Source organism: Anopheles funestus, chromosome 3RL (genome assembly GCF_943734845.2).
Source record: "Anopheles funestus chromosome 3RL, idAnoFuneDA-416_04, whole genome shotgun sequence".
Taxonomy (NCBI): domain Eukaryota; kingdom Metazoa; phylum Arthropoda; class Insecta; order Diptera; family Culicidae; genus Anopheles; species Anopheles funestus.
The window spans coordinates 76,533,924-76,555,504 of record NC_064599.1 but is presented as its reverse complement, the minus strand read 5'-3'; the positions used below and the strand labels follow the sequence as shown (position 1 = coordinate 76,555,504).

At 40.0% G+C, this 21,581-nt stretch overlaps 1 protein-coding gene across 4 annotated transcripts in view; it reads right to left on the bottom strand.

Moving 5' to 3' along the window:
• The window catches only part of LOC125767005 (protein CBFA2T2), a 76,494-nt gene that overhangs the window by 10,135 nt on the left and 44,778 nt on the right, over positions 1 to 21,581 (bottom strand). For all 4 annotated transcript variants that reach the window (XR_007418716.1, XM_049433202.1, XM_049433203.1 and 1 more), the window contains exon 2: positions 17,989 to 18,067. Coding sequence is in view for 3 of the 4 variants with exons in the window: in XM_049433202.1 (XP_049289159.1) it covers positions 17,989 to 18,067 (79 nt within the window). In the remaining variant the exon portion in view is untranslated. The remainder of the gene's footprint in view (positions 1 to 17,988; positions 18,068 to 21,581) is intronic.

Below are 21,581 nucleotides of genomic sequence, written 5' to 3'. Positions count from 1 at the left end.
TTGACTCAATATTTTAACAAAAGAAATGTTTAAACTATTCTCTTATATCAGGTCCTAAATTAAATAAAAGTGCTTAAGAGAATTCCGGGCATGAATGACATGCATATAGCATATTTTAAGGCGCTTGAATTGATATAAAAAATAGTGTTGACCCTATTGAATTTTTTTGAAAGATTCAAATTCGATCATTCATATTAATCGTCAATAAAGAGTCATACAAATCTTGAGCTGACTCCCAAAATGTTAATGAATTTTTTTATAAATTCAAATGATTCAATCCTGGCTGACCAGGGGGTGGACTGATTTCATTAAGATTAAGATTCTATACTATGACGATTCATGAATCGAATAGAGATTCACAATGATTCATTCAGTACAAAGATTCGTTCATGAATCTGAATCAGAATCAGATTCATCCAACACTAGTTAAAACCATTAATCAAACAATTTTAATATTAAGATCATATAGAGAATTATTGGGGAAATTTGAGACCTCAAAAATACGTACGTATGTTACATAATTATATCATACAAATAAAACAATAATATTGGTAAAAAAAAGTTTCACTTACAGTAATTATTTCCAGTTCAATTAATCAAAAATAAAAAAATGGTCAATTTTAAAACACATCTTGAAACGCTAATTTGTTGCCACTGTGATCAACACAAACCAGTGTAGAACTGACGACCGGGAACGAAGATAGCCACAAAAGGTATAAACGCATCAATATACCGCAAAGCTTTTCCGCAAAGAACGGACAACGCGACCGTAGAAATACGTTTCCGAGACGCGGCGAAATACGCAAAAGCCTTGATGTGAAAACTCACAACTGCAATCGAGAAGCATGAAGCGTGGCAGGCGATAAAAATGGAATATCGGTTAGACGATTTGCACTACAACGCACGATATTTGTTTTCTCCAGACTCGAACGCCGGTGTGAACGTTCGACTGTCGGCCAACATCAACAAAATTGCCGATGATACGTTGCACCTCCTTACGTGTTGGTTGCTATTTTACTTGCAACGTTTTTCGTGTGCAAAAATCGGTTTCCTGTGCGATTGTTTCCAAAAAAAGCTATTCGAGAGATTTATTGTCTGTAGTGAGTTTCTAGTTTAGTTGGATCGATTTTTTTGTTGTGTTTGGTCTATAAAGGTCTAAATCCGAGAACGATCGCTCAGAGTAATAACAATCGAAATTTAATCCTTTCGTCCGGTGGTACAAATAGTGACACTTGCACAGACCATTCCTAGACCAGGATACCACTTAATCGATTTGCATCGTTTCGGAACCGAAAGTGAACGATCTGAAAGGGTGGCCGTTTAGGGTGGTGGGATGATTTTCGATCCATTTCATTCATCCCGATGCTGTGGGGCCGTTCGATCGAATCAGGTGAATCCAATCATTGACAGCAATTTCGACGACAGCACACGAACAGATGCATCAAACGCCCGCTCCGACCTTCGGTAAACCTTTCGCCACCAAATCTATCCGACAAGCGCTATTTAATTCAAACATTTTTCGATTTAATCAATTGGAAACAGCTTGCCAGTGACAGGTGCCAACGGCTCGGGCTCAGCATTTTCACCGCAACGGGTGTGCCCTCCTTCCGTTTGCCGTGCTAAACTATTGCTCCGTTGTAATTCCACTTCTGCTGCTGCTGCAGCTGGCACTCGTGGCTCCAGCAGGCGAGGCGCGTCTGCTGTTGATCTATCGAGCTTGAAGCATGCCAGATTGGCATGCCACTGCAGACGAGAATGGAATCTGAAGAGTAAAGCGAACACCAACACATACACACAGAAGACAAAAAAAAAAGAAACACACACACACAAAAAAGGCCATTCTGAAAACCATTCACCATTGACACAACCACAGCGGAACACAACGCGTACAGTATGGCTGTTGGTTGAGCCCATCGCCGGTCGCTACCGGGCATCCAAAACATTGTCCAGTGAGCCTCCCGCGTTTTGCCATTGGCCACCCGGTCGAGCAGGCCCGATCGGAAACAGATGGTGAAGATGCGAACGTTTCTGGACAGAAATAAAATTACATCCAACCCACCAGACCCAATGCCAGAGCGATCCATATTTATTTTACCACCCCGTCTGGTTTGGGTGGGTTTTTTTATTCAACCTCCCCTAGGAAACCGACTAGCACATGCTTTGCACGTGGTGATAATTTTCTAATTTGAAAACGTCTGGTCAGCGGATCGGTCTGCCGGTCGGTACTGATTGATGATACAATCCGTTTCGAAACGATGGGTGGTATGGGTGTGCGGAGAAAATAAAACTAATTGCATTACGATTTAAAGTTTATGGGTTATGTTAGCGATTTGTTCGCATAAATTCAATTGCACTGGCTTTCGGTGTCGATATGATAAAATTCCCTATTTCTCTAAATTGTTCATGAGATTTAGAATGAAGATTGAAAGTGTGTACATCCAACTTGCAACACATAAATCGAGTAGATGATCAATTAAGTGATTTTTTTCTATAATGTAAACATGAATTGTTTTCGATAAATCCGCACGGTAATCACAGGGAATTTCATTTTCTAATTAATCAAAACGACAAATTAGGCAATGATTTGTTGGATCGAGATGGTACGAAGCCCTGTAAAGTTACCGTATAAAATAGAAGTGAATAAATCAAAGATAGCTTCCAGAAGCAAAAGAAACTTGCATCAAATCCCAAAGTAAATAGGAAAAACTATTAATTAAGCTGCTGCAGCAGCAAAAAAAATTGAAAAAAAATTAAATCACATTTGCAAGGAAAGATATTTTCAAGATTTCTTATGAAACTTTTTAAATTTAATTTAAAATGAACAAATATTAATTGTTATTTTGGGAACGCAGCGGTGTATGTTTAACGTCTTAAGGTTGTAGTGTCATAAAAGAAAAAGAAATTGTTTTGTGCAGAAGTGACTACTAAAATATTGCTTTTGATACTTAATAGTTTTATCGTGCAAATATTACATTTTCCAGCTAAAAGTAATCTACTAATATAATTAAATAACATCTTTCAACTAGCTGATAATGAGCTGATAAACTGAGCTGAGATAATTCAACTAGCGCTGGAGGTAAACCTAATCTATTGATTATGTTATAATTTGACAACAATTTGAATTCTGTTATGATTTACAATGTTTCTCGTCTCATCAGTTTTAGAACCCTCTTTAGTCCAAATTTATCCTCGATAGTTACTCGCACCAATCCTCTTTGAATTAATTGTGATTTTGATGTTCTTCTTGGTATCGTTATCCGCAAAACTTTAAGTAAAACATAATTGCTTAAAATTTGATCTAATGTTTTCTCTTGGCCTTTTTGCTGCCCTATTAATTGTCACTTATTGGAAAAAAATATTGGAGTATCTCCACAAAAAATTGTACTGTCAACCGTATTTAAGAATCATAATATTTTAATATAATTGAAAAATTGAAGCTAGACTATGTTCTTGATGACGGATCTTCAGGAGCACCCCAAACATCCTGATATAACGCTGAAGTTACTCTACGCTTGATCTTCATCCTTTTTTTTTGCTGCATTTTACTGGTACTTCAGTTTGACCTGTTACCTTATGAATTCTTTTAAATCTTTTAAAAAGCTTAAAAATGCTATAAAAGCACTATATAGTGGAGCTTAAATGCATTACGATGTCCTCGAACCAATGTGATATTAATTAGTCGAAAAAAACAATAGCAACTGTTTAGCTGTTTTTCGTAACAATTCTTACCAATTAAGAGATAAATAAACTCATATTTCCATTCATGGATTATAAATCAATAATTATAGATATATTTTATTACATGTTTCGTAACACATATGATAATAATGATGCATAATGTCAATATAAATTCTTCTCCAGTTCAATAAGCCGCAATAAGAAACAAACACGAATGTACTGATAACAGACAGAGCAATGCTTACCATCGCGATGTTGACAAGCTCATTAAGTAGATATTTATTTTTTTAATATGTGTGTTATACAAGCATGTCTAAGTACCACAAATAAAAGTATATCGCAAATAAAAAGAGGTTTGAATAGAAAATGCCAATCATTCCCAACCCGCTTTCGATAGAACCCATTATTTAATGCTTGTCTTAATTAAACACAAATTCGGCGCTGTGTCACAAAGGCGAAATGTAAATAATCGGCTTCGTTCCTTTGCTACAAAAGAAACGTTTCATGAAAACAAAATGTCAACATTTGCAGCTTGTATGTATGTTTGTTCTTATGTTTTTTTTTTCATTCCAGTTGGCAAACGTTTCAAAGTGTATTCTTAAACTGCTACCGAAAAGGGGTTCTTGTAGACGTCACACAGCCGGTAAGATGACGCTTTTGTCGAAGGTATAACAACACACAAAAAAGAGTTCAAATCTAGCACAGACAGACTAACACAGGCCACCGGTACAACACGAAAACATGATCTATTTCTGACCATTCTTATGGGAATTCGTTCCTTGCTGCACTTTTGTTTTCATTCCCTTCCTTCTGTGTTACGATATCTTCAATGCAACACTCATCGATATGTTCGACCTACAACTAGATTGCATAGTTTCAGGCGCTGTTGGACTAGGAAAAACTGTCCCATTGCAGAACAGACAAACCATTGCAAAACGGCAGACAGCTAGACGACTAGTACAAAAAAAGCGGATAAAAAGGGGAAAACTAGCAAGCAACAACACCCCGGGAGCACATGCAGTGTGCAGGAATTGGACCGGTACCATGCTGACCACTGTTTGGCTGCTGACAACAAAAGCTCGGATGCTCCCGCAGCGGACGCGTCATAAACATTTCGGCCTGCAAAATATTTATTTACGATATTTCCGGCTTTTGGTATCGTGCGGTCAGTCTCATTATAAATATGGGCCTCTCCTGTCTCCGGCAGTCCGGCATGTTTACCGTCCACGTGTTTCGGGGAGGGAAAGTTTCGAATGTCGCCACCACATCACATCTGCCCCCTTTTTGTTCGGTACACGGTACACATATTTGGGTGATATTGGGCTGCTTGTGGAGATGAAAGCAACCTCCAAACAGCATTCAACCTGATCCCGCACACACAAACATAACGCTTCATGGGAATGTGGGGATTCCTTGTCGTTGCCATTCGGATCGAGATCTGCAAACGAAGCGAATCTGATGGTCTGGTGTATGTTTCTGGTTGCAAACATTCCGTCTGACACATCGTTCGTCTACAAAACGTTCGGTGAAACCACAAACAACAAAATGACACACACAATTCCTGCCGTCCGTCCATTTTGCCGTCCACCTTGCAGCATGGCTAAAATAAAACCAAGCTGTCCGGTGCACAAGCAGCAGCTGGATCAAACAAACAAAACAAATACATACATATGTTGCTAAAAATTATGCTTAAATGATTGAAATACAATTTTATCTCACCAAAGTTGCTAATACGCACTTGGAATATTGGGTCTCCACGTGGTGCATTGAAGGCTCTTTTTAAAAATCAACATCGTCCACTACGACGCTACTCATTTCATTGAGAAAAATTCTTTCTCAATCACCCACCCCTGTAGGCCTCACTGGTGGTATTTATTTTTGCAAACTTTTTTCGGTTGTAAAAGTGGCCCATTTTTATCGTATAATGCCTCGCAGCAGGTTAAAAGTTGTTGATGACGATGAAGGCATCTTGCCGAATCCTTCGACACCGGATATTGTTTTTCTGCTGCTGCTGCTGCTGCTGCTGCTGCTGCCGTTCTTTCACAAGCCCGCCAGCTATTTGGCGTGTCGGCAACAGAAACGATACTGATCGAACCATTTTTACGTTACTACCGCGTAGTACTACAGCAGCAGTAGTACACACGTGCTAATGTTGAAGAAATTTCAACATCTTCCCGCAGCTGCTTCAGGGCAGTGAGTTGATGTGTTTTGCTTTACTACCAAGCTAATTGTTTTGTTGGAATTCCAGCACACCAAGGTGAACGAAAATTCTGAACGATTTTCAACGCCAAGAGGAACATACGCTTCTCAACGTCTTAAATATAGGGCAACAATCAAAACAATGATTTTGATTTAAAAATAAATGTAGGAGTAGTAGGAGTGTTCTTAGAATTAAATTCTGTTTACTACAACTTTTCACGCGGAAATTTATAATATTACATCCTTGTACGATTTAATAAAGTGCTATGAAGCGGTCATACTCATAAGTAATGTTTTGATATTTAAAAAAAAACATTGAAGAAAAAAATACAGTCCATAACGTAACTATAAGGCAGCTAGGTTTATTGTAATAAAAGAAAAAGGTTTAAAAAATAGAGGAAAATGACGATGTACAAAGTTGAAGACAAATAAAAACAAGACTACGAGAAAATTCTGAAAACAAAGTTTATAGTATTTTTTTTATTTCACAAAAGAACCTGGCCTGGCCGTATTGCTATTCGTAGTATTTCCTATGATTCTTAATTATAACAGATTTTATCAAATTTTAGAAATATTTCTACGTTTAGTTTTCGATGTTTATGCCCCACTCAACTCGATGTATATGTAAATTTTTTTCTATGTTGATTTCTGTACTTGTTGTCAGCACTGTATCAGAGAAGTATATGCATATTTTGTAAGGTTTTTTTTAGTAGTATTAGATAAAAATGTGAAACCGTTACGTGCGGTTAAAAGAGTATCGAAACCCTAAAGACACGAAATTTTACGTCAAGAACCATAAAATTCTATTCGCTACACATACTTACAATGAGCGTAAAATATACAAAAAAATGTTATAAAGAGTTTTTTCATTTTTTTGAAAATCACTTTTATGTTTATCCACATTTTTTTTATATTAAAGGCATATATACATTAAATAGTTATATTTACGCCAAAAAATTGTGGACAAATTTTTAAAAAGATTTTTTAAACTCTAAGTGGTTTATGGAAAGTGTACCTTTGAGAATAATAGAATTATTATAATTAAACTTACACCATCAAAACCAACATGATGATAAAAAACTAATCAAACAAATAAACTAAAATAACAAAAAAAGATATTAGAACTAAGAAGAAAAAAAAGTTTCTTCACATATGATTTATGGAATGAATTGCAATGTTATCTTCACACAAATACCACTTCGTAGCGATATCTTACCAATAGTGGCAAAGAAAAACCTACAACCTCATCCCATTCCCATCGGCATTGCTAAGGATCGCCTGCTCAAAAGGTGCCATTTCTGATGATTGCTCTCATGCATAACATCTTCGGTCGATAAATTCACGCTTTTGTCTTGCACCCAGCAGCATCGCCACCGATACCGAAACAGATCGCTTCTAACCGAGTGAGGGATTAGTGAAGACAAACATGGGACATATGCAGACATATTGGCCGTGCACCGTACGCTACGAAGACAGATTACGACTTCCGCTTATTTGCATGATTTCATCGGCATCAGTCCTCGGTGCAAAGCGAATCCACCCAACCCGGACCCGGACCCGAAGATCAACCGTCCGGGTGTTCGGGCGTTCTAATGCGGCAATTTATGGCAGTTTACATTTGTTTTGCAGATTTAACCATATGCGATATCGCATTCGATCCGTGGTTGATGCCGATGCCGATTGGTCTGATCGGTAATGGGCAGGCAGGTAATGGGAGAAAATGGTGAGAAAGATGAATATATCTTCTACATAGAGGGATTCCGGCTAGAGCTTGTATTATAGACGGAAGAAGGATTTTGCCTTTGATTCCTAAGTGACAGAATTTCACATAAGATAGATTTATAGGAACCTTTTTTTTCTAAAGGCGAAGATCTGTATTTATTGTAATAAGAAGCTTCTGTACGATTTATTTTTTGTAAATAAAAAATTCAAAATTATCAAATAAAACTTTTTGAAAAATATATTAAAAACATCTTCTCAACATAAAATAATTGATATGAAAAGCGTTAAGTAATAAATGTTATTTGCAGTTCTTAATAATCAAAGATACCTCTCATCAATTTCTAGCAATTTACCTCACGATCTCATTCACAAATTGGGTCCAATTTTAACCGCTGGCCCACCTTTACATAAGCCCGTTCTTACATAAACTCACGTTGTGTGTTCATCGATTCTGGAGGACCGTACTCGTTAAACGTGGATGAAATCCATAAATAAACACATCACCGAGCTCACAATTGTGCAACGATACCAAACCGGGGCTCGATTGTTTCCACTTTTAGCAGCAGCGGTGTACATGACAATGACAATGCTTTCACGTACGTGTGGAATGGCGGCTGTCCACAAGATGTTGTACAAATCGTTACATTAGGTGCAACTATTTTTAACACGACCTTCTCTCACATTTTTTTGCTTTTTTGGTGTGGAGGAGTGTCCGTTATGCAGACCACTCTGTACACAATTACTGACAGAAACAGGAACTAATCGATATTGAGTTGTAATGATTTCGGAGAGTCTTTCTGCCGGCTTCCAAAGATGGTCTAGAATCCAAAACTTTTCGCTTTTCTTTAACTGTCGTGAAGTATAAGAGTGACAGAACAGAGAGAGAAAAAAACATATCTCCTTTTTACAGCTCAAACTGGCATTCTGTGGGAAAAATATTCTTCACAAATCATTATAAATTGGCATTGTACGGCTACGAAGTTGTCAGTGACAGTGTCCCGAACCGGCTCTAGTGTACCCTCGCGCATTGTACCGTACCGGTGAACAGGCTGGCAACAGGAAACGGAAACCGAATCCCGATGGTCGAAACCGAACCGATGGAAGCACGACTAGTAGTGGAGCTGCACGTGGCAGCAGCTGGCAGGCATGTCCCGAAGAATGGTGCAGGCATGTCCCGAAAGCTTCGACTCGACCGACCTGCGGCTGGCAGTGAAGTGTATTCATTCACGCACACTAGAACCCGTCCGCTGCAGATGGCAACCAGCGGCCGAATGGTTGCCGTGCCGAAAATGGATGGAAAGGTTATGGAAAGGCGAAACAGCCGCTCGCGAAGAGGAGCTCAGCAAACGAGTAAGGACGCCCGGTAAAACCTTGGCCCGTGGTTTCTATGAGATGGGGGGTTTTTTGGGTTCGAGCGGAAAACTTCGTTGACCAACGGCCAATACGTATGGCCATGCCGGTAGGATGAGACAGAAGGTAAGGTAAGTGTGTCGGGAGATCGTTTGCCGTGCGCGAGGGTTAATCACTTCTTAGCCACCCAACCTTAGCCGGCCCGGATTGTGGGGTGTCGGGTGGTGAACCCAAGAACCAGCACCCGGAGGGCACGAAACATCGACCGGGCGCGCATTTCATTACGGCCCACCAGTACTGCCGGTGGAGTTCTGTTTTCTATTACTTTTCCGCCATCTGCTCTGGTTGCCTGCCTTTCTCAAGGGTGGTGGTGGATACGCTCAGCAGACGCAGACACTCACAGGTTCTCGGTCGGTTTTCCCTCACACGTGCGCGCTAGCCATCTGGTACTGATGGCGTTTGGAGTGAACTCTCTTCGCTCTGTGTGTGTGAAGAAGCAAGTACAGGAACAGACGAACAGGCGGGCATGAAACGTTGGCAGCGGCACTTGGCGTTTGTCAGTGGCAGCCCTGTCTGTGGCCGAAAGCACTGGATATTGGGTTGTGGAAGTATGGTTTCTTCTGCTACCCGAGACGCTGGCTTCCGGTTAATGTCCGAACGCGCGGATGCCTGACTCACTAGTTCCTTGGGTGCTGTGCAAGGAAACGCCACCGGTCTGGTTGGTTTCTGTCATTATCGACGAACGACCGGTGCGAGTGACTTCTGCTACTGCTGCACTTTAACGTTACACCAAAAGCCGTGACGTCTGCAAGTGACGTAATGCAGATTTGCTTTCCACAGTTCTAACGGCTGTTGAGTTGAGTTTGAACGTTCGATGCAGACCATACTTTTTACCATATATGATTGTTATCATATCGCACGAACAATGCAGTTTCATGCATATTTTTTAAGGATTGTATTTGAAAAATAATAGAAGTAAAGTATTTACATATTATTATTAATTTATTATTATTATTAACATTGAAATACTGGATATTTTGGGAGTCTCGTTCAAAAAATTAAGTAAGGTTTTAGTCTAAAGCACTACACTTTCAATGTTGTGATGCGAATATTGTTTGGAGTGTACATCGATAATTCCCCAAAACTTCAGTAATATTTTTAATATAAATCTTTAATTCTTAATTAATTTTTACTCTGCGAAAAATGAATTTTGAAAATGTGTTCGAGGTATTCGTGGTCGTATCTATCTATCGTATCCGAAGGCTCAATATTGCTGCTTCTGTTCAGTCAGTTCTTGACTATGCCTGAAAGATATGATCTCAAGGGTGCTATTCAAAGGATAGTGAGAATCGAAAAATAATTTTCCAGGTACAGCTATTGGCGTAACGATCCAACACTCTTAAGTACCTATACCACCATATCCTATACGTTGGTGGATGTTGAGCATAGACGAACAACAATCGCGCTTCTAGCTATACAATATCGATGCCCAATCCTCGCTTTCTTCTTTAAACCGTTATGTTCCCTACCGACGTCTACGTTCCCGTCCACCTCTGTTCATACCTTTTATTCAACTTATGTTAAGAATTTCTTTCTTAAAATTATTTCTATTAATCACATACACCACCGGGCCGCTCCTTAAGATCCATAAAGAAATGCTTTATGGATCTTTAAAATAAAAAATAGCAAAGGCAATAATGTTAACTAGAACAGTTAATGAATGTAATCGAAATAGTCACCAATAAGAAAAAAATATGATGGCAATACAAGCAATAAAACTCAACTGAATATTGCATAATTACTTATTGACTTTTACGCGAAAGTGAACAAAACAGCAACTAATAAAACAATAAAAGCCAGCAAAAATTGAAACAAATATGAAGTCAGAAAATGCAATTTTATGGCTCTCTCAGGATTAACTAGACAATAGGAAAATGCCTACCAAGAGTAGAGAAATAAATTAAAAGCACTTCATCCGAAAAATCAAGTTAAATGCAACACTAACGATGAATTGACATTTGTGTACATAATCCAAAGGCACAACAGTAATAGAGTTATTTTTTTATTATGTTTCTGTAGAAAACTCTCTTTTTATTGGTATTAAATTAAATTTAGCACATTTAAAAGCAGTTATGCATTGAAAGGCTCGAAAAACAGGATTGAAAATGTGATCCGTGTAGAAAGAGGTGAAAGAATAGTGTTTAATATTGGTTGTGTTTTCGTGTGGAAGTATTCATATTCAAAGGAATGAAATTTTCCACCTGGTATTTGTTTCATGATAAACTATTGGAATTTACTAGGCGAATTAGCTGAATCTAATTTTTTGACAAAAATTAACAGAAAAAAACCTGGTCTCAATAAGATCGTTTTCATGTTTCCAGAATTTTATCTATCTTTAAAAAATAATATAAATTTCAGAAATAGGATAAAAGGATAAAAAACGTAACAAGTTTAAGAAGATGTTAAAACAATTTGTACGATTTCTCTCTCTATAATATTGCGTGTGCACTCGTGGAAGGTTTGTTTGAGAGTGATTTTATTTCTATCTCTAATGTACAATTAAGGCTTAATCCTATAATTCATTTTACTATAATTCATCTTTCATAAATCCTTTTTAAAGCGAATGGCTTACGTGTAATGTGTTTTTTCACTCAATTTGTTTATGTTAAATATTTTCTTATAAGGAATCAAAAATATTCAAAATCCAGCTTTATTAAATTTTACTTGCTTTAAGTTCTCCTGTTTAAAACCACAGACAAACACGGAGAGTGTTAGAAGTTGGCTGTGAAAAGCCCTGAAGGCCGTACTAGGAAGTGCACCGATCGGGAAAATTTCCAGCTGCATTTAGCCTGCACATTCGCACATCCTGCATATCACACATTTCCATCGAATTTTCCCACCCCTTCATCGGAAGCTGGCTGGCGCCGGTACATTTTCTCCGAAAGTGCATTTGCCATGCCAGTAGGCGTGTGGGTGTGTTTGTGGGCAGTGTATTAAAATATTTATTTTTTTATTTTATATAAATTGTACGAAAACAATGCCACATTTGGGTGCCGTGTTTGGGTGTGTGGTTTATTTTTGGGCATTGTCACCGAACGCACCGTGTGAAAACGGTGGGAGGTTTTTCGCCTCGCATCACGATGGAAAAAAGGGCATGGGAGGAAGTTTTCGGTTTTGTTAGGGGCGAATACGGTACCGTAACAGCTGGATAAACGACGTGGCCATTGAAGCGAACGTTTGCGTTCGGCCGCACGGAAAGGTGCTGGAAATTGGAGGCCGGCAAAAGCGCCTCGCTAAAGGCTGCGGCATGTCAATGCAGTGGAAAAATTTAAAGAAACAAAAAAAAGTGAAACATAATAGTACCGGAGCCCGAGTTTATTTTCCATTTAATGCTATTTTAATTCACAATATTTCGACAAAGCGTAATTTCACTCCGCAAGCGATGTGGAAAGTGTTGTTCAATTAAAAATGTACAGTCGAGTTGAGGTACTCTTTTTTACGGTTTGCAAATAAAAGAGTTAATAGTGTTGGGGTTAATAGAAAACGGGAAGAAAAAAACAGTTGCTAACTTGCAAAACTTTCACCGAAGGTTTGGTGCGGTTTAATTTCCACTCAATTGCAATAAGTGGATAAACAAAACAATACCAAACTGGAGTACAAAAAGGAATGAGAAAATCGCAAGTGAGGCTAAGTGATGAAGAAAAATCCCAATCTCCGATCAACTAACAAGCCCACCAGGTCCTGGCACTTGGGAAAGCGCTTGCAGGGCAGCAGAGGGGTCGGGGGGAGGATTTATCGGAAAACCCCAAAATGGATTGAACCGCCGTCCAGCAATCGGGCGTAACATTTCCCGCGGTGAACACACGAAAACCCTCCCACCCGAAAGTCCCAAAATCGGTGGGAAAATTCATCGATAGCATCAAAATGTGGCAATAAAAATCGCTCCATCTTTCTCACCTCACCTCATCGCGTTCTTTGCGTGATTGTAGTTTTTTTTATTCTCTCGCTCCCCGTTCCATCTCGGTGCCGCCTTCCGCTCATAGTACATGGAAAGCTTGCCCTCGCTTTCCTTCTTTCCCCTCGTACACCTTCATCAGCTTCTATGTCCATGGGGGTTGATTATGTTTTCCTTCACTGTGTCGGTTGTTGCGTTTTTCTTTCTCATTTTCTCTCTCTCTCTCTCCCTCTCCCTTTCTCATTTTGCAGACGAACCTTGGCCACCTTCAGCTGGCCATGTTCGCACACCGGAGGGCGATTTTCCGTCACTTTTGCATTCCTGCCTTAAACGTTGGATCCTGTTCCACACCCCCGCACCCCCTCCGATCCACCCAGGCGTGTTGTCCTGCGGCTTAATTTACCGCCCGGACCAAAAAAAAACCCCCGCCTTACGGAGACGGTGGGGGAACTGGTTCGTTGGAAGGAAAGAATACGAGGATGATTTTGCAGATGGATGCACAACACTCACACCGGCCGTCATGTTTCCCATCCCGTGTCGGGTAGTGCGGGTGGTTTCCGTTTGTTCGTAGAAAAAGGGGTTCGGGGCGAACGTGGGGATAATGTTCGGTCGGAAAAGCGGCTTCCTTTCCGACCCCTTTTTTTGCTTTGGTTGTTTTTCTAGACTTTCTTTGGGATTTTTTTGTTTTGTTTTGTTTTGCTTTTGTCCCTCTTGTTTTCTGTTTGTTCCGTTTCTCACTCCATATAGCGCCCATAACCATACCATTCGCACGTGAATAAATGTAGACAAACAAGCGTGTGAAATGTACACAAATGCCATCGGTGGTGTGAGCTACAGGACAGTGTCGAAACCCTGGACAAGAATAATTATGTTATAGTCAGGTTGATCTTTTTACACGAAATTAAAGCTATAAGAAAAACTGTTTACGATTTTGTATAGTAGTTTAAACTCCGTTGAAAAAATTAGCAATAAAGTATGTCTTTCAAATATGATAAAAAACGTGTGTTTTTGAGACTTTTCTAATTTTAATTTTTTTGTATTTTTTTTTTAATATTTGTCTTTATTTTTTTAAATATATTATTCAAACTTTTTTCTAATTCGAACATTAGTACACATACAATGATTATACAACCACCTACCATACATTATGTGGTTTTTAGATCGTATAAATCATCATACCAGTGTGATCGTATAAAAAATATTTTAAAATACAACTAGCATCAAATAATCTGAAATATTTTCTTAGGTTCAAGAAGCGATAGTCCCCAATATGTAGTGTAAATATATTGTTAATAACGTTTTACAAGATAAAGATAAAGGTAAAGATAAAAAAAAATTAAATACACTATGTTTTACTTTTTAAAGCTGCTTAGAAATTTAATTTAATCTATCTGGTCCCCTTTTACTTCAAAACACAAGTGGCCATTACAGACTGTATTGGATCGACGCCTAAATGTATGCAATATACTATTATAAAAAAATATTTAAAAAGATTTACTGAAGCAGAAACATTCATCCAAAACTGCGCTTACAAATGGTCGGTGTTTTGCCGTTAATAACAAAACTATCACAAATAGCCCAAAGAAAGCTTTAAAGACCCTTACAGTAGTGTCTCATCGAGTCACCCCACATGGTAAAGCAATTTGACCCGGTTCGTGCTGCCAACGCAATCCTTCGTCTTAGCATTATCGCACGCATTCCATCGTTCATATTTAACCACTCGGCCAGTATTATCCCTACGACCAGCTGGCCAGTACAAGTACCGATAAAAAAGCAACCTCCAACTGAATCAAACTTAAGCAGCCCTTTTCACACTTCCCAGCACGCTCACTATCACACCTCAACACGGTACAGAGCGTTCGTACTTCCACGCCAAAGAAGTTTATACCACGTTGTTGATTTATCATCACCAAATCCGCCATCCTGCCGAATGCGCCAAAACAGGGGTACCGGGGAAAACCGTTACACTAGCGCACGCGATGGATCAATCAAATCTTTTCCCGAAACGGCAAACCATCGAACACTTAGCGCAATTACCATTTCGCCATTTCGGACCTGGGCCCGTTGTGAGGTGGCGCACGATTTGCATAAATAGTTTTGTTTACGTTGGAAATCGTGGGAAAAGCATCAGCACCGTTCGCGTAACTGCCTGCACGTATGCGGCAGCAGTAGACGGAGATGACGCGCTCATTGCGTGTTTGTGAAAAGTGAATTGATAAGTTGTTGGGCAATTCTAATTAAAATCATTTTACTAAACTTTTCCACATCTAGTGCAAAAAATGGATTTTTTGTGGCAGTGACTTACCTCAATACAAAAGTTCTTCAACAATAGGTAGAATTTACACTACTTTGAGTGCATTACATTTGAATCCAACAAAAATTAAAAAAATATTTTTGCATACATTTAGGAGTTGGCAACGGGATTTTAAATGAATATCGTTTCTTCCTCTAAAAATTTCAATTACGACAGAAATAAGTTATTGGTTTAATTTTATCTACACCTAAAGTTATGCCATTTTGCTTTAGTCATAAAATAATTTCAACTGTCCATTCCAACTTCTAACTAACCTATCTTTCAAGTCCATAACAACACAATGAATTTTTTGAGAATGTAAGAAAAAGTTGAAGACAAATCATAAAATAAATAAAAACTAAATTCATTTTTTTATTTATTTAATACCTCAAAAAGTTATTTATAAAAAATGTTCTATTAAGACATGGGCTAGGATATTAATCTTTCTTTTTTTACTTTTCGCCTTGATTAGTGGCTACTTTTTATTACTTTTCGTAATCACTTCAACGTTTTCTTTTCATATATACACGTATAACATTGGTGTAAACCATTGTACTAAATCCAATATTCACAACTAATTATACAATTTTTCTGAATTCCAAAAACCTTTCAATCGTTATCTGCCCATCCAGCACACCTCAACCGTACAACCAGCAAAAGGATTACTGCCACGAAAGTGTGAGCTGCAGCGCGAACGTAGTTACGCGTACCATCGCGCTGATATGCAAATGAATTTTCACCCCCGTCGGTGCTTTTTGTGTTGATTTTGCGAACCGAAGTTTTCGGTACCAAATACCGTCGTCCGTTGGAGAGGAGAAAAAGCTTTTCATCTGCCGGTCTGTAATTGCGATTCGTACCGTAGCGCAGTGTGTTGAGAGCTGCCGCTTGCTTAATCCGATCGCAACGAAAACCCCCAACCAACACCTCAGCTCAATTGTCCGGTTCGGCTGTTATTGGTCTTGGCCCGCGAAAGGTGGTGGTCAGCTGCCGGAAACCGCTTGTAACCTTCCGACGGGAGAAAATAATGGAAAACGGCACGACAAACAGGGTGTATTCTTTTCGCCGCATTCCACTGTCACCTGGCCGCTTCCAAATAATCCAACCAGTTCGGCATGCACGTGGTGGTGGAAAATATTTTTTCCTAACAAGCCACTCCTGGCGGTTGCATTTTGCTGCTCTCGGTAGCCGATATGGATTGTGTTGCGCGACATTCATGCTTCATCGAGCAGAGGGGTGAAAATTCTGCCCACACCGGTCGCTGAAAGACACGGATTCCAATTCCCCCTGCCGGGTGTTTTCGGTCTCACCATCATCATCAACACCACGCCCGTCCTCAACACGTTGAACGTACCAAAAAACCCATCCAAGACATGATTACCAATTTGCAAACATTTGCTGATTCATGGAATCCTTCCGGACTGGGTTGTGCCCTTTTCGGGACGCGTATCAGCATCCAGCCACACGGTTCTATTGCGTGTTTGCCGGTGTTATGCTTGCCTTTCTTTCGCGACCACAGTGTAGGAGAACTTTATTCCCCCAACCATTGCCCGTGCTGACGGGTGGCGAAAAATGCGATAAAGTAGCAGTCCATCCTTGTGCGACTTGGTTCAAGGACCAAGTGGCGGAGGGCCCGAAAAGGGAGTGGAAGAAGAAAATAAAATCAACCAGCGAGTGCACATATAATTCTTTCTTTATCAAATCAGCCGCACGCGCTCGGTGAGTGGTTTTTCCCACACGACACCGGGCCCCGATCGAGGGTGGGAAAAATCAGTGCGAACGTGCAGGAGTAACGGAATGGGAGCTGAAAATATCGCAAGATAGATTTGCGCTCCAAGTACACAACCACCCTTACGGAACAGTCCACCTAAATGGCGCTTTGCGGTGAATCAACAAATCTTCCAGTTCGTTCAGTTAAGATTCTTCGTAAAAGGACACTAAAGGACATTTTGCGGCAAAGGACGGGGGTGCGTGTTTTTTCCTCCACTTTTATTTTGCACGCCATTTTCTTTATTCGCTTTCAAGTGAAAGTAAAGGAATGGTTCCATTTTTCTGCTGGTACGGATTGAGCACGTTTCGTTGGCCCTCCTGTCGTCGTAATCCTTGTCGTCAACACGCAAGCGAACTCAAGCTGGCAGCGAGAAGGGTGAGAAAACTCAACTTCAGCCCACCTGCACAATTGTAGACAACGTTTCTCCCATCCCCAAGGAACATTTACCTTCCCGCTTTTGCAACACATGCTCGGGATAGCTCGGGAATGGAATGTTAGTTCCCGCTCACTCTTCGCTTCTATTATCCATGACTCCTTTGCAAAGCATCGTTTACCATCTTTCAGCATCGTTCAACAAACACTCCTGCCCTGGCTGTGGCTGAATTGATAAGAGCCATTCTCGCATTCGGGGTTTTCGCAAGATTGGCCCGATCTGCCATGGTGTACCGGCGGTGCAAAAGGTCACCGAAAGTAATGAAGCGTTCGGTGTTCCCTAATGTAAACACAATTTAGCACCTGATTTGTAATTAGGATGAAGCACGGCAAATGTATTTGCCAGGTGAGTTTTCATTCGATTACACCGGGCGACCGTTGCTGTCCCATTTATTACCTTGATGGTGGTGGTTTATCTTACACCCCCAAAAAGGCAATACATTTGAGTGAAATATGAGCAAACCCCCGGGTTTGCGTTGTAAAATTAAACGTAGGGAAGATGCGCGGGAAATGGCTTGCAATAAAATATTATTTTTTAAACGACGAGAAGAATAGTGAATAGGGCTGCGAAAATGTTCAACTTGAGCTTACCTTTCAATTTACGAGCACTCGTCTCGTACGTATCTTTATCTGGTATCTCTTCTTTGATTGCTTTACCATCAAGTGCCATCTGAAAGAAACAACATTTTAAAATATAGTTAAATTAGCAAAGTTTTAAGTAGACGAGCATAGAAGTAAACGAACATTTTTGATTATCAGAAATAAAATATTTAGCAGCATCGAAATCGTGCTAGATTGCTTCCTAAGTGAAAAGCGCCTAAATGTATGCAATTCCCAGTCAAATTATTCTTTATGATGATGATGATGATCTGCTGATTCTTAAAACTCTTTTAAATTTCACACGTTTTTGAGTACCTAACAACAATTGAATAATGTTTTGTTAAATATCTTCATACATCTTCAGAACTACAAGACCTCCATTAAAAAATGTTTGCATTGATTCGAATTCAACGGTTCTTGTTATTTTATTTTAAAAAAGATATTATTGCAGGATGTCTCACGATTCTTTAACAATACACAACTCTTCAATCTGACTCGAAAAAAAACATGCTCCATGGCACCCTGGTGCTTCACCGTCCATCAAAAGTCCGACGTAGAACAACCAATCGTAATCGATGTTCGGCCTTGCAAAGAAGAACAAAAAACGTAGAAAATTTAGACAACATCATTTACTGGCCACTTTCCTACTGTGTTATCAACACCAGGTGTTGTTCTAACTCCAACCTACAAACTCTGGCATTTTGTTGCTTCACTTCCTTCTCAGTCCACAGCTCCGCCCGTGATTGATTAATGCAACACATTTTCCATTTCGGTTGCGCCATAATGACGCGTCACGTCTGCTACAGTGTGCCGCCGGCTGACGCTCCCGAAGCAGCGAAACATTTGTGCGAATTTTCCACCCCCGTACGCGCTAGCTCACCATTTTTCATTCTCCGTCGTTATATTTTCGGGTTTTTCCCACCCAAACAGAACACACACACTAGCCACTGTTTTACGTTTGCTTTCCTTCAAGTGGCATCGCAATCGGTTTCCTTTCTGTGTTGTGTTTTGTGTTGCTTTTTTCGCTTTTGTTTTGTATGTTTTCGCTTTGTACGACATTTTCTTTCTCGACCGAAAAACCGGTTCGCTTGGTCAAACGATTAAATTGACATTCAACCCCTTTTTTCCAATTAGAAAAACTGTCATCGACACGTTTTACCATCGAATGGAAATGAAAAGATAGAGGAAGGGTGTGGATGAAACGAGTCAACAACATACAGGGTGGAGAGGTGGCGATCGAACCGGAGCGATTGTTTTCGGCAGTTTTGTTCACCAGACGACAAGCTGATCGAGACGTTCCTCACTGGAGCAGTGTGTTGAACGCAGAGAAGATGGAAACAAACCAAAAAAACCGCTCTGTAGGAAAAATGTCCCCTCATCCCTCCATCCCTCCCTTTCAAACCCACTCCCTTTCAACACTCGCACTTTCCAGAGGAAAAAGGAAAGAACACCGAAAAAAAAGCAGTGCACAGCTGTGGAAAGCGATGGCACAAAACGGAAAACCGTCAAAATCAAATCAAACCATTTGCTTCCAGCCATGCCAGCTGTTTTCGAACGTGGCGAAGACGCATTTAGCGAAGCACACGAATTCGGTGCCCACCGACGAGCTGCTTCTCGTCGGCTTTTATGTGTTTGTGCTGCTGTATATTTTCAGGCTCATCACTTAGCCGTACAAATGTTGGGAAATTGACGGAACGGAAAAACAACACCTGCACACAACATGTCCATTGTTATACACTAATGCACGGCATGTGATGGCTAATTGTTACATGGGTACGATGTAACTTTAGTGGCAGAACTTAGTACTGCTTGTTCTAAATTTAACTTGTTCTAATTTTACATTTCCGCTACCAACACGCTAGTGGAAGATAAGTGACGATTTACTATTAGATATGAAAAGTTGTATTTGCTGTCAGAATTACTACAGCTTGTTCTAACTATAGCATGTTCTAATTTTATTACTATTTCTATTATAGTACACTAACTGAAGACAAGTGATAGTTAATTATAGACTGTTGCAATTTATATCTCAATTTGAACGGCTTGTTCTTAATATAACTTGTTCAAAATTAAAAATATTTACATTCATATTTACAAATTCATAACATGTTCAATCGATATACTTATTGCGGGAAGCAGTAAAACTTCTTTTAAATTGAACATTTACAATTTTACAATAATAAAAAAATAAAAAAAAATATCAGTAGCAATATAACAAAAAAAAACACAAGAAGGAACCATTTAACATAAAAAATTGCATTATATTGTCGTAATTATTATTTTTTATTATTGTATAAAGTAAAATTAATTATTTTTTAAATTCTTATTTTTATCATAGTTATAACAGCAATACATCATTTCATTCAATAACACTAACCGTAGTTTACGAAAGAAACGATTTCCCGAACAGAAACAGCAAACGAAGCGAGAAAAAGGTTTCTTGCGGGTTGCGAGAAGTTGCACACCTGCTGCACCATGCAGGATGCCATCGACCAAACGGGCGTGTAGAATTGTGGCCAGAGCTCAATTTACACCTGCATAACTGCTGACCCGCAGGCGTTGCAAATCGATTTATAAAAATGCCAACCATGGGACGTTTCCACACGGTTTTTCTTTCGTTCGAAGGCGACGATTAGGAGAAGAGAGTTACCTTTATGCGGGCAAGTATGTATGTGGGTGGAACGATCCTAAGGGGACGCATTTGAAATCTGTGCCACCGTGGAACCATTTGTCGAGACATTGTTCCTTTACCACCCCACCACCTTGGGGTTTAGACCCGAACTGGGTGTGGAAAAGACGATGGACGCTACACCGCCCGCCGTTCTATGTGTGCAAGTGCCCGTAAGAGTGCATTATGTTGTTCGTCGTAAAATTGGAGTGGAAAATGCTGGATTAGCTCAACCACCTTCGGTCTGTGTGTATGTGTGTGTTGGACAGTGTGAGTGGGCACACATACAAAACATCCATCGGTTGGTGGATGCTGGCACACCTATTCGATGGTAAAACCAACGACCCACCCAACCTCCTATCATTCCCTTTCCCACCCACCAATACTAATACCAGCAGCAGCGACTACCCTTAGAACAACAGGAAGAGCAGAAGAAGCAGTGAAAAAAAACGATCCTACGATAGATCCACAAAAGCCACCAGCTCGGGGAGCCCGGCGTAACATAACCTATATTAAAATATCGTTCTTCATAAGTTTTTGACAGATAGAACATATGGGCCCACTTGGTACGCTTTTCCTCGGGAAGCATTTTCCGATGCGGTTCGCTTGCCCACCTGATCCTTTGCGTGCTTTTTATTTCCTTCTTCGCTGCTCGTTGCTGGTGCTCTCTCTTTCGCGCTACGCTTACTGCAAGGGCGACAACCATCCGCCGTGGTTCACACCACAACCATCATCTTCTTCGCCCATTAACACGATCAGCTTGCCCAGCTCGTCCGTTCCGTCTTCCACACTCTCACAAGCGTGCTATCGAGCTCGTCCACGATATTAATGGATTGAAATTGTGCTGTAGAAGTTTTTCGTGGTGATACACACTTGCACCCGCTTGGAAAGGGATGAGGTCTCCACTCTGTGGGTT